The following is a 14,343-nucleotide window of genomic DNA, read 5'->3' on the forward strand; positions in this document are numbered from 1 at the left end:
TTAGCTAGCCCTGCAGGTAGGGCGTTAGAATTGTACCTGCTGCCCCTATTGCATGATCGTAAAAGGCGACTTAATCAAAAAGTTTATCTTTTCTCTTCTTCCTAACTGACTTATCTTTCCTCATGCCTCCCTTGGCACCGTTAACTTTTGGCCTTGAGTTGAGCGTTCGCCCTTGTGAGGAAGGCTGTGTGTTCTGTCCCATGGCCGAGACTCGCCAAAGTCTACAAAGTGGTAGTTTCTGCTCCTGCATAGCGCTCACCATACATAGAGTGGGACGACTGGTTCGCCCGTTGTCAGTATAATGTGACCGCGTGGGGTGTGTTGCTTGGTGTCTTCGGCGGCATGCTTCAGTGATATAGCACTATAAAAAGGGCAACGTGCCTTCCTTACATGACCCTGGCTGTTAATAGGACGTTAAAATAATCAAACAAACAAATCCTGCTGAGCGCTCATAATTAAGGAGTGGGAATGCTGGTTTGCCCGTTGTTAGTATTATGTTTGTTTGTTTGAATTAAGTCCAGTGAGGCGGTGTCAAGGGAGACGTTAGGAAGAAAAAAAGTCGGTTAGAAAGGAGAGAATAAATAAGATCCTAATTTTAGTCGTCGCCTCTTGCGATCATCCAATAGGGGTAGCATGTACAATTCTAACACCCTACCTGCAGGGCCGCGGTGTAATGTGACCGGTCGGGGTGTGTTGCTTGGTGTAATGTGACCAGATGTGATGTGTTGCTTGCTTAGACAGCATATTTCAGTGATATAGCACTGTGATGAAGAGGGCAAGAGTTCCACTATACAAGAAGACAACAAACAAAATGGTGTCTTCGGCGGCATGCTTCAATTATATAGCACTATAAAAAGGGTGAGGGTTCTACTATACAAGAAGACACTGTCACAACACGAATGTAAATTATATGATATTAATTTAATACAATATGTAATATCACTATTATCTATATCTATATCAAATATTACAAAAGATACATTGTTTGTTAGTTATTTCTTCTGGTGTGATTGAATGTTCTATAGATCTTCATTCTATACTTGTACGACCAAAACAAGCACAGACATTGCCGCAAGGCGATTCTGCCTTCAAAGTCGTATTGAGGAGGGACATTTTTTTCTCCAATAATTGTCCTGTATGAATTCAAATACATGTATTAAACATTTGTTACATCTATTCCGAATTTGCATATTGCAGAGTTATCTGCACTTGCGGGTAGGTATTGATTGTGACGTCATGTATTTGCGAGCGTAAGACATACGTTTAGGAGAAAACGGCGTGAATTGCGCTCACAAAATAATGACGTAACAATCGATATCTACCCGCAAGGGAGCTAACTCTGTAATACGCAAAGACGGAATAACATGCTGTGGCAAATTGCTCAATACATCTACAACGTGGAAAGAAAAAAAATAGGACATAATAAAATAAACATATAATCAAATAGGCAACCTCAGCAGCTGTCTCCTCTTTATGGCCTTAACTTAAGTCATAAGCTTCTCACACCCTCCGCATATCGTACAGATCTGTCTCACTAATTGCTCTTCTCTTTCTTGCTTCCTCTAGTTCCTCTAAGCTGTCACTCCTTCGCCTCATTGGTTGTCTGTATGTTTCGGCTTCGTTGCTAGTGGCTGAATCATGTACTTGATGAGTCTAATATTGGAATAACCGAAAAGAACTTTAATATCAAAATTCAATATCACATCAATATGTTAAAAATAGTCTAGCCCTACGCATTTGCTGTAATTAGCCAACGCTACGATATTTGTTGTATTTACTCTGATAATGGTAGAAAACCACATCATCGACTTTATAAGTCTGTTAGTTTCATTATGTAAACAAAGACTAGGGGCCAAAGGCGCCACAAAGTAAGGTAAGTTCATTGGAAAACATATCGCATAGAGCAATTTAAGAAATAAATAAATAATAAGTCACCTCTTCCCATTGTTTTCTTTGGTATTTCGATGGCACGCTACCACACCCACCACTCGCTGTTATTTTCCCAATCAACACATGGCTGCAGTCTATTTTAGGTAGGGCGTAAGAATAGTATCTGCTGTCCATTTTCTTTCTTTCTAACGTCTCCCTGACACCGACTCGCTTTTGGCCTTCGGTGCAGCGCTCGCCCTGTGAGGTAGGCTCTGAGTTCTATCCCTCTTATCAAGACACACCAAAGTCTGTAAAGGTGGTAGTTTCTGCTCCTGGTTTAGCGCTCAACATTAAGGGAGTGGGACGACTGGTTCACTCGTAATCACTATAATGTGATCGGGTGGGATTGTCTTTCTTGCTGTATTAGACGCATGCTTCAGTGATATAGCACTATAAAAATGTCAACAGTTCCACTTTGCAAGAAGATACAACACGAATATACCACAGTATCCCAAAACACACACTTCGCACTTCACATACGCAAGACACCACATACACGGGAGGCCGTCCTAAAATGACCCTGACTGTTAATAGGACGTAAATTTAACAAACCAAACCAGAGTCTATATCGCAGCTGACACTGATTCTAACCTTTATTTCCTTGGCGTTTCATGTTTTGACAGTTTGCGGGGAAAATCACGGTTTTTACAATAGTTTTCGATCTCCTTTCCAAAACTAGTTATTGTCCGAGCCGCTTAATCTTCGCAAAGACGTCTCAACTTATCTACAGTTGAGGATATTCTCGAGTAGCTTGAGGAAGTTTTGTACAATCGAAATTTGAGGAAAGCTTGGGTAACGAAATTTCAGATTGAGAAAATAGTGCGTAATTTTTTAGATCACCTGATGAGACAAAGTCTCAAGTGACCTATTCTAATCGCCTTTTGTCCGTCGTCGTGTGTCCATAAACAATTTACATTTTCGACTTCTTCTCCAAAACCGCTAAAGCAATTTCAATGAAATTTTACAAACCTTCTACGGCATAAGGCCAATCAAAATTGTGAATTGTATGACCCCTAGCCCCCTGGGGGCTGTGGGAGGGGCCAAAAGGCGTAAAATTGACTAAAATTTCAAAAATCTTCTTCTCCACTCACAGATCTGGTAGAATCAAATACTCTTCATAGATAGAAAGGTCTCAAGTTTCCCCCTGGGGAGAGGGGTTAAGTTTACTATATTTTGAATAAGGAAAACACATTTTTGAGCATTATTTGGTCATTTATAATAAAAAAAATAGTCAAATGTTGTCATAACTATCCATATGAGATGGTCATTGAATCCTATTAACAAATTTTCCATGACTGACCCCCAGGGGCCTTAGGGGCGGGGCCAAAAGGGGTCATATAGGCAAAAACTTCAAAAATCTTCTGAAATTCTGGAACTGATAGAATCAAATACTCTTCATAGATGGAAAGGTCTTAAGGTCCTTTTCAAAAATTGTGAATTATATGAACCTTGGGGTCTCGTGTTTCCCATCTGGGGTTGGGGTCAAGTTTACTATAGTTTATATAGGAATAACACATTTATGAACATTATTTGCTTATTTTTCATAGGAAATTATTCAAACTGGGTTAGAATTATTAGCCTAAAATAGAATTTTAATGTCATGTCCATATTGGTCCTTGCCGACCCCCAGGGGCCAGAGGGGCGGAGCCAAAAGGGGTCAAATTGGCTAAAATTTCAAATTCTTCTTCTCAATTCACAGATTTGATGGAACAAGATACTCTTCATAGATTGGAATGTCTTAAGGCCCTTTACAAAAATCGTTAATTTCATGGCTCTGGGATCTCAGATTTCCCCCTGGGAAAGGGGCCAAATTTATAATAGTTTATATAGATTCATTTATGAAAATTATTTGCTTAGTTTTCATAGGAAATTAGTCAAACTGGGTTTGAATTATTAGCCTGAGATAGCATTGTTATCCATATTGGTCCTGGCAGACCCCCAAGGACCAGAGAGGCGGGGCCAAAAGGGGTCAAAATGGCTAAATTAAAAAAAATCTTTTGAATTTACAGATTTGATGGAACCAATAAACTTCATAGATTAAAAATTCGAATTTATAAAATCCCTGACTGACTTCAGGGGCCTGATGGGCCAAAACATAGTGTTTATATGTCTTTGTTTCATTCTGTATCCGAACTCAGATGACCGTTAAGGCACATGGGCCTCTTAGTTTTTCTTATTATATATTTCAGTGAGAAACGCTACACACTGGGCAATAGTTCCACCTTACTTATTGGTGCAACATTTATACACCAAACCATACACTCGCACACAATACATTATATACATAGGAGACCGTAACCAAATGACCTTAGAACCTACATATAATCAAACAAAAACCAAAACGTTATTCATGTCTAATATGTCTTTTGGTTTTTATAGCATTGTTGCGTAAGACTACACGACCTTTCTATCGACTTTGTAAAACCTCCAAATCTCCACTGACAAGTCAACATAAACACACTAGCCCAACGTTTAAATAAGACTAAAGGGATCATACCTTAGGATAGGGTTGTTTTGTACACACAGATGTGGCGATCAACAAGAGGCTATCGGTGATACCCGGTCGTGACTGTACCACGCCTAGCATGCTAATGAAACCAGGCAAAACAAGGTCGTACTTGCAATAGGATTTAAGACACTCTTAAATATTCAAGTGGCGAAATTCTCGTTGTACATATTATGTTTATATTTAGTATTTTATTTATATCCTTTATTTTTCTATGTTATGCTCCACCGCTGACATAGCATAAACGATACCTATCATTTGAACTACAACAAATGGATAATCGTGTTTATATGTGTCAAATTAGCACAGAAATACATATACAATGATTTGTTTTGCTTTTAATGCATGCGCAATAAGTACGTAATTCCATAAAGGGCATAGTGGCATGGATTTTTTTCGGGACGCGATTAATTTAAATATTTTTATCTTTAATTAAAGGAAGAAGTTTAAACATTTTAATGTTGGTAATTGTGTAAAGTTAGTAACTTTTGTAATTGAAAACACTGATTTAGTCTATTCCTGTTTTTGATTGAGAAAAAGTACCATTTGTCGGCGGTAGAACATCTTTAAATAAATAAAGATATTAACAGAATAATATCAACGCGGAAATATAAGAAAGTAACAATAATACTGCGTATCATCATTAATGGAAATGATTGTTTGTTTGTTTGTTTGATTATTTTAACGTCCTATTAACAGCCAGAGTCATGTAAGGACAGCCTCCCATGTATGCAGTGTGTAGCGTGTGTGAAGTGCGAGGTGCGTGTTTTGGGAGACTGCGGTATGTTCGTTTAGTGTCTTCTGGTATAGTCGAACTGTTGCCCTTTTATAGTGCTATATCACTGAAGCATGCCGTCGAAGACACCAAGCAACACACCCCACGCGGTCACATTATACTGACAACGGGCGAACCAGTCGTCCCACTCTACTCCTTTTTCGCGCGGCTAGGGGACAGAACCCAGAGCCTTCCTCACAGGGTCACGCTCAACGCAAGGCCAAAGGTGAGGCGGTGCCAAGTGAGGCTAAGGGGTGAAAGTCAGTTAGGAAGAGGAGGAAAGAAAAGATCCTAGATTATGTCGCCTTTTACGATCATGCAATAGGGGCAGTAGATACAATTCTATCGCCCTACCTGCAGGGCCAAGTTAATCAAACAAACGAACAAACAGTGTAGCGTGTATGAGGTGCGTGGTGCAATGGTTTGTCTCTGCCAGAGGAAACCTTCCACACAGGGGCGAGTAATCAAATGCCAAAAGGAAAGTGGAAAGCGTTCTTAAGATCAGCGTCAATGTAAAATTCGCCATTTCCTAACAGACGCCAGGCGGAAATTTCTATATGACGTCATTACGTAATTAATCCATGACATCAGTCAGAACGACGTCACGAAATGTGTTCTACATATCACTACACCAACGGGATTTATTGGAGAATTATGATCTCGTGAGTTCCGGTTTTTGTTAGGTGACGATATTGTCAGTCCCGAACAAATGCAAGTATTATTTACACACACATTTGTTTTATTTCTTCGGGTATCCAACAGGGATCTATTTTGAAACCTTGCTTGTTTTATGAATCTCTGTTGTTTTGTTTAGCTCCTTAAACTATGTAAATCATTTGGTAAAATTTAAAAAAAAAAGTGATTGTTTACAATTTATGACGCAGAATTATTATTAGAATCGCACCTGCTTCCCTCACTGCATGATAGAAACTGTCGTATGGATCTGGTTTCTGCCCCGAACCCAAATTGAAGTCTGGAAAATTGATTCTTTTTGGCTACATATTTTACTGAAAGTGCTTAACTGTGTCGAGAGATGTACGCGTTGTGCTCCAGTTGACATGAAAGGAGTCCTGCCCCTTGTCTCAACCCTCTTATAATACATTTAAATACCTAGATTTGAATATCATTTGATTCGAATTTCTTTTTGTTTCTGTTTTGTCTTCAGTATAATTCTCATCGACCAATCATTTAAAGTGAAGAGATATGAGATTACATTCCTTTAACTTTCTCTCTAATAATACATGTAAATACCTAGATTTGAATATAATTTGAATCGAAGAGATATGAGATTATATTCCTTTGACTTCCTCTCTTATAATACATATAAAATACCTAGATTTGAATATAATTTAAATCGAATTTCTTTTTGTTTCTGTTTTGTCTTCAGTATAATTCTCATCGACCAATCATTTAAAGTGAAGAGATAGTAGATTACATTCCTTTAACTTCCTCTTCGAGCAGTTCTTGCTAAGAAAAATGATGGTTGGATAAACATTTCCGTCTTGCAAATGAAACAAATTGTAAGATCATTACAAAAGGATGTTCAGTGTCAACGCATGAATCCTAGACTAAACTGCAAAAACACTCACCATGTGTGTCTAGACAATTCTTGTTTGCTCGATTCTGTTAGTGTTTATAATTGCTGTCAGATGTAAAATATATAGCGTTAATTCTGTTGCCCTCTGTGCCGAAACGACCAAACCTTGGCAGCCATATAATGCAACAAAACACGACTTTCTCCCGCCTTGGCCGTAACAGCAACACATAGTCTACGTTAAAACATAGATTATGACCACAATACAGAGGATTTCTATGTATCTATGCAACACGGTTGCCCTTGTACTTTTGTATGTGAAGTGTTTTGGATGCAACGGGATTCGTTTAGCAAGTAGTTCCGTCTCAACATCATCAGCATTCTCACATGAACGTCTGGTGACTAACCTCCAGAGAGACGCCCAAATAGCCCAATAAACCTTGTCGTTATCACACTGTCTGGTATTGTTCGTTAGGTCAGCCATCTCTGTCCATAAATTATGATCTAAGTGCGTGAGTAGGAATTAGCATGTTTGCAAACATACAGGTTAATAATAAACGCTACACGGCAGTGTTGAATCATCATTGGAACATTGATGCGAAATTATCTAACATGACTAATTGTTTTGCACCGAATACTTTAATGCTTATGATACCCATCCCCCATTGGAGCCTCTCATATGACTCCCAGAAAACTAAAATGGGGTCAGTGCACACATGAACTCTGCAGTCAGGTGTTTCTAAAACTTCGTCATTTAGGGGATTGCGCTTCATAAAGTTTGCCCGTAAAGTGTGTGTCTAATTTCTGATTTTGATTTTGTCGGGTAGGTCCTGGAGGAAGTTGTTCCTCCACCCGTAATTTTTCTAAATAATGACATAATGACTTTGTTATCCACACTGGTCATGAAATGTATAAAAGAAGGATGACTTGGTTCCGTATACATACCTAGCCCGGCCACACGTCTGATTCTAGTCTTCCCTGTAGTCTAACCATGTTGATCCCGTTCGCCATTGTCGCCGTATTTGTGGGAGTGCGAGCGGATACAGTATGCCCGCAAACATCCACAGTTGTGTGGATTGAGGACAAGACGGATTGCTCTACGTTCTTCATGTGCTACCAAGGACGTCATTTTAAGTATATATGTCCATCTGGGCTCGTATGGGCGCCGGACAGCCGCATGTGCGTCAAGAAAGGGTCACCCGAAGACAAATGTACGCATGCCAATATTTCCTTATTCGCATGTAATGTTTCCCAAATTCATGGTTTGAATATTCAATAAGGTATATATACCTCGCCGATACAGCGATATAGGTGGAAGTAGTGCAATGTCAATTATAGTAATTTTAGCCAACCATAGGAAACGATTTTCCTCAAACTTGAGATTTAAAAATTATATTGAAAATTTTGCATTTTGTCGACATTGCTTCCTGTATTTGAAAAAATAAGGGGGGGACAAAAACATAATTGAAGACTTTGTTCTATAGATGTGTAACCGTTTGGCTGTTGGTACACCTTGACGAAAACGTCATGACAGTTGTTTAACAATTATGTTCTGTTTTAGGTACAACTCCCGTTACGGCCAGACAGCCGTGTGTGTCCGGGGTAAAAGCCCGGGAATCACAACAGGACAACTGTGCTAAGTACTACGAGTGTGGCGTGAGCCGAACAGCAGGATCCAGTACCCCAACCCTAATGGAATGCCCTTACCCTCTCCTCTTTGACGAACAGAAGGAGCGCTGCGAGTTCCCGGAAGTGGTGAAGTGTGATCAACGCAAGGAACCAACGGATCCATGTAAGTTAATATCTGAAGATCTTAGACATGAGCGGATTTCTACCGTTTTACGAAGCTACGGTTAGATCGATATGCAGAGTATCGTTTAAATTTCCATTGAACGAGCCTGTACTCCTGTTGCTGTCTAAATAACTGAACCTTGGGTCTCTCAAGGTGGCACATAAGCAGAGTATTGTTTACTGAACGAGCCTGTACTCCTGTTGCTGTCTAAATAACTGAATCTTGGGTCTCTCAAGGTGGCGTATTTTGACCATTTTCTGTTTTTGAATAGCATTGTCTAACGACGAAATCGAATTTATAAAGCTGAATCGATATCTGATGTCAAAATTAAGGTCTTTAACCTTTAGGGTCAAAGAAGTAATATCAACAGGATTTTCCAGATGACACGGGATTCAATCAAACATAAGTCTTTTTTACGAATTACTTCAAATGGTAAATATGGGACAAGGGAATAATTCTAACGTGTGGAAAAAACAAAATTGTCAAATTTTCGAGGCGATCTGCCCCTTTATCAAGACATACAAAACGAACACGATTACATAATAGGATACGAACAGTAATGTGGGACAAAGTAGACAAATATTGAACTATACAGCACAATGGAGCGCAATTTACCATTCGCGGCAAGTGGCAGCCGGATCTACAAAAATGTATCCATGCTGTTCGGCAGACTAATAGACTGTATGATGTTATATCTTTGTAAATTCAGAATTATATTCGCTTTTCTGATAATTATCAAAGCAAAATGATATTGCATTATTTCAAATTTTACCAAGGCGGTATAACACCATTTGGACCGAAAAAACTTCCTGTATTTTCATCTTGGATATGTATTTTCTTTGGCAAATGTCAACAACTTTCTCTGGTGTACATGTTAATTACAAGAAAAACGTTGACCATAGGACGCCACCCTGAAGAACGCGACATTTTGGCAATGAAGCTCACAAAGGAAAATTAACTCGATGTTATGCTATGTATATCGAATGTCGCGTAGCCATTTACAATGTGTATTGGCCAATGATTATGACAATGGGAAAGGAGAAAAAAATTCATAAGGACATCAAGCGAAAAAAAAAGATATGAAAGCGATGAGAGGTTTCATAAATACATAGCTTTTATCTACCCCAGAGTCATTGCGTGTTGTATTTTCTTTCAACTACCATAGTTACTAGCTTCAAGCTTCCAAACAAATAAGCATGACCTAAGTTATTAGACATTGTATTTCTATTTGTAGGTGAATATGATGTTAACAGGTGCGATGAAAGTGCAGACTGTCCTCCGTGTTACGTGCGATTTCCGAGTTGTAAAGGACTACCGGAAGGTCTGAACCCATGGAAAGGCAAGGAGTGGACCCCACATTTCACCGTTTGCAAAAAGGAGCGGGTTGTTTACAGTGGCACGTGCACTCCCACGGACAGCGGACAACAACGCATGTTTAACCCTGACGAACGGACATGCGTGGAACCCAAGATCCTTACTTTCTCACAGCCTTAGAAAACTTTCTAAACATTAAGTTCTTGCGTTTATGACGTATGGATGTATTTGTAAAATGGCAAACTATTCTATGCATATTTCTAGCCGTTCATCCTGTTGAAAATTGTCTGTCCTATTTTCCAAAATCAATCGCCCATTAACTGGAAAGATCCTTTCCATTTACACTATACATTTTGTTTTCTTAATTAAGATTGGAGAATGACGACTTGTGCTGGACCAATTATCTTTTATCTGATATAGAGTTTACCAGTGAGATATTACATTAAAATTCACCTTAAAGTATGAATTTCTTGTTGTCTTTATTTATGTGATCAAGAAAGAACACTATTTTCCTTTTCCTAACAATAATTATTTTCCGTACCTCGAAGAGTCACTGAGTGTAAGTGTACATAAAATGGTGTGTTTAGTTGAAGGAATATGACATCCAATCCGGTTGTACGTTTCACTTGAACATGAACTTGAATTATTTTTTCATATGTTTGTCAATATTTACTCAACAAATAACGCATTAACTGGAAGACATGAGGTTAGTTATAATGTACACTGTCTAAAAGTGAAAGATGCTGCACCGCCGACAGAGCAAAAACGATATTCATCATTTGAACAATTACTGATGGTTAATCGTGTATTTAATTGTCTAATTAACACAAAATACAAATAAAATGATTTTGTTTTTGGTGAGTGCGCAATCACCACTCAATTCCAGATATAGTAGGACATAATGCCATTGATTTTTTTTCCAGGATGCAAATAATTATTTTTAGATACATTTTTATCTTGACGTAAAATAAAAAAGCTTAACTTTTTATGGTGGTAATGGTGTAATGTAAGTAACTTTTATAACTGAAGAAAAATACTCAATTGCATGCTCCTGTTTTTGATAGAAAAAAAAAATATCATTCGTCGCCGGAAAGGATATGCTCGGTGTGAGAGAATCTCTTATAAATGCTTGGTCGACGGTAGTCCGCTAAACCTGCCTATATTATTAGGCTTTTTTTAATTTTTTTTTTTTTGCCTAATATATAGTCAGCTCGCGGTACCTCTTAAAAATGTGAAATCGTAGGCCAGATTTGGCCTACGCTACGTCAGCGGTATATTTCTAATATATCGTCCATGCAATGCCGGGAAAACATACACATACCTATATATTGGGATCTTATGTACTCCACTGCCCCCATGTTACATCCCATTTATGAAATTAAACAACTCTGCACAATGAAATACTTCCGAGACCCTTCTATTTCACACATTTGTAATGGCCGCCGTATACACATTTAGTAGAGCAAACGGCAGCCAATCAACTTCGCTTCCGGTTTTATTTTTAAAAAACCACGTGTAGTTGAAAGATAAACAAAATGCTAGCCAGTTAGAGTTTTTATAGTGAAATTATGGTCGACATACACGACATGTTGTCAAATATTCAAATTGAACACGACTATTGCTGGTACCGCATCACTTTCGCGATATTCACGTTGCATATACATGTAGCATATACACAGCTAGCATTTTGTTTGTCTTTCAACTACACGTTTTTTTTTAAAATAAAACCGGAAGCGACGTTGATTGGCTGTCGTTTGCTTTACTAAATGTGTATACGGCGGCCATTACAAATGTGTGAAATAGAAGGGTCTCGGAAGTATTTCATTGTGCAGAGTTGTTTAATTTCATAAATGGGATGTAACATGGGGGCAGTGGAGTACATAAGATCCCAATATATAGGTATGTGTATGTTTTCTCGGCATTGCATGGACGATATGTTAGAAATATACCGCTGACGTAGCGTAGGCCAAATCTGGCCTACGATTTCACATTTTTAAGAGGTACCGCGAGCTGACTATATATTAGGCCAAAAAAAAAAAAAAAAAGCCTAATAATATAGGCAGGTTTAGCGGACTAGGTCGACGGTGTCGCGGGGTTGGTTAAGGGGAGACAAATCTTTCAAGAACATCGCACAATGATCCAATATGTTTTTGTTTGAATTCGTACAAGGACGTATATGAAAAAGATATCACAAGTATAAATCCTTGATTCGTGTAATATTTCTACATAAATGAAATATTCTATAAACAGTACTGAGGGATATGGTTTACGAACAGATGGTTGTTTTTAAGAACAGTGCTGTTCAATATGATTATTTAGTCCAAAAATTAAATGAATTAGTCCAAAACTGAATTTTGTCTTCATGGGATATCCTATTTGTAAAATAGAGCATGGGCTTAAACATGAGTAACCGCAAACAGATTTACAATTAATGATAATAACAATCGGCTTATTAATCTGTAGTTAAATTATCGATCGAACTATCTCAAAATTACCGTACACAAGATTTATAAGTGATCTACGCCATTGCCGTACATATGTTATGTATACATATAACCGGATATTTTCGCGGGAAAACAATTTAGCAGTTTAGACTTAAAAGAGAAATTCTCAAACTTAAATTTTAGCGAATAAAATTTTGCGATATAGATATACGAGTACATATGGTTTTATCCATTACATATACTATTTTGCGTATGATATTTCCACTACCACGACAATGTACCGCGAAAATTTTATCCCTGGAAACATCTCCTGCTAAACAGTACTTCTTTCTAGAAGCAAATTAAATACATGTACATGTATTCAACGATGATAAGGAAATCATTGAATTCAGAAACTTAACCATTTCAAATATTGTCAATAACATGACACTTTTAATTCCATTTCTGAAAAGTTTGATTGTTACATGTTACTAGGTAATTAGCCCTAGATACTGGGCTACTAGGTGACAAAAATCCCTTCATTAGAAATATATCCGAAATATCACTCAATTCATATTACGTACTATATAAAGTAATTTCATTTTCAACATGTTCAGGAAATATCAGTTAGTATATAGGAAAGCAAATATAGAATATCACCTATTTATAATATCCAGCCTTAAAGATGCTCCGCCATTGACAAATAGTATTTTCCTCAATAAAAACCCGGAGTATAAGTTGTTTTCTTCACTTACAAAAGTTACTTACTTTACACCATTACCACCAATGAAATGTTTGACCTTCTGATTTCATTTCAAGATAAATATATATCAAAAACAATTAATTGCATCCCGAAAAAAATTCGTGCCACTATGATCTATATGGAAAGAAGTACTGATTGCGCATGCACCAAAAGCAAAACAAATCATTTTATATAATTTTGTGTGTGTTAATTAGACATATATATACATGATTCAACACCAATTATTGTTCAAATGAAGAGTATCATTTTCGCTTTGTCGGCGCTGGAGCATCTTTAATGCATAAAATTGAACTTAATTTGTATTGAATTTGACAAATGAATGAGAATGTACGGTGGTTATTATATAATTATGATGGCACGTTGTCACACCGCTGTGAGACTCGTGTGAATTTATATATCGGCAATGCAAAATATCACAATGTAACCTTTTTGCATAACCGGGAAAAATACACGTTTAAAAATCATTTTCATCTTCGTTCCAAAAATCTCTGAAAGAAATCGATGGTCTTTCAAAAATCAATAATCTGCAGTACAGCTTTTAATTTCTATGAGTTGTTTTCCCTCCGTACATTCAGTGTAAAGTATTAATATCCAAGCTAGCCCCTTAGGGAAATTCGTCTGCATTTTCTGAAGAAAGCCGACAAATATTATGCAATCTACAAAATGCAATATACAATAAAAAAATGTATATGTCTCAGTGTTGTAGAAAACGTATATAGGCCTCGTCCCCAAAGTCCGCGACGGAGGATTACGATTGAGATCATCATTATTTGATAGCTGAATATGATATGGCATTTTCCCGTTATTACTACTAAAAGTTAATTAAATGAAAGTTCAATGAAAATTGATGTTGTCATATTTGGTGTATGGATTGATAAATATATACCTAACAGTCTTGTGATTTTTTTCAGTAAATACGAAATTTTAAAAATTATCTAAAAAATATATAGGAATATTGAACTGGCTCCCTGTACAAACGATCGCGACCTTCCTCTCTCTACCCATGCCCATGGCGATTGTACTTCACACGTGTCCTCTATATCATCTCTTCCATCTAACAACGTTTCTGAGCAAACAGGTAAGCAGTACGTTTTACCTGCTTGCTCAGAACCGTTGTTAGATGGTAGATGATATAAATGACACAGGTGGAGTTCACAAACTATCACATCCCCTCACCGCCCACCCCAGCTACAGTCGCAATTTCCACCTGTTTGTATAGAGTTTCCGCTCCAACTAACAAACGGTCACACCTACCCCCTCCACCCACCCCGCCCTACTAATCAATTACACTGATATTTACCTTTGTG

The 14,343-nt window shown here is 37.7% G+C and overlaps 1 protein-coding gene across 1 annotated transcript; it reads left to right on the forward strand.

The window, feature by feature from the left end:
• The first annotated feature begins 7,677 nt into the window (after positions 1-7,677).
• Positions 7,678-10,316, forward strand: LOC138336452 (uncharacterized). The gene is made up of 3 exons (XM_069285959.1): positions 7,678-7,955; positions 8,306-8,536; positions 9,771-10,316. Exons 1-3 carry the CDS (start codon positions 7,736-7,738, stop codon positions 10,028-10,030), a joined length of 711 nt encoding a protein of 236 aa, XP_069142060.1. The 5' UTR covers positions 7,678-7,735; the 3' UTR covers positions 10,031-10,316.
• The last annotated feature ends 4,027 nt before the right edge of the window (positions 10,317-14,343 follow it).

This window comes from Argopecten irradians, chromosome 12, assembly GCF_041381155.1.
Source record: "Argopecten irradians isolate NY chromosome 12, Ai_NY, whole genome shotgun sequence".
Lineage (NCBI taxonomy): Eukaryota > Metazoa > Mollusca > Bivalvia > Pectinida > Pectinidae > Argopecten > Argopecten irradians.

Bases quoted from the DNA above. Each gene is read 5' to 3' on its own strand.
- LOC138336452 (XM_069285959.1), top strand. From the start codon at position 7,736: ATGTTGATCCCGTTCGCCATTGTCGCCGTATTTGTGGGAGTGCGAGCG. The intron at 7,956-8,305 runs GTACGCATGCCA...GTTCTGTTTTAG, and splicing joins AGGGTCACCCGAAGACAAAT to GTACAACTCCCGTTACGGCC. The intron at 8,537-9,770 runs GTAAGTTAATAT...TTCTATTTGTAG, and splicing joins CAAGGAACCAACGGATCCAT to GTGAATATGATGTTAACAGG.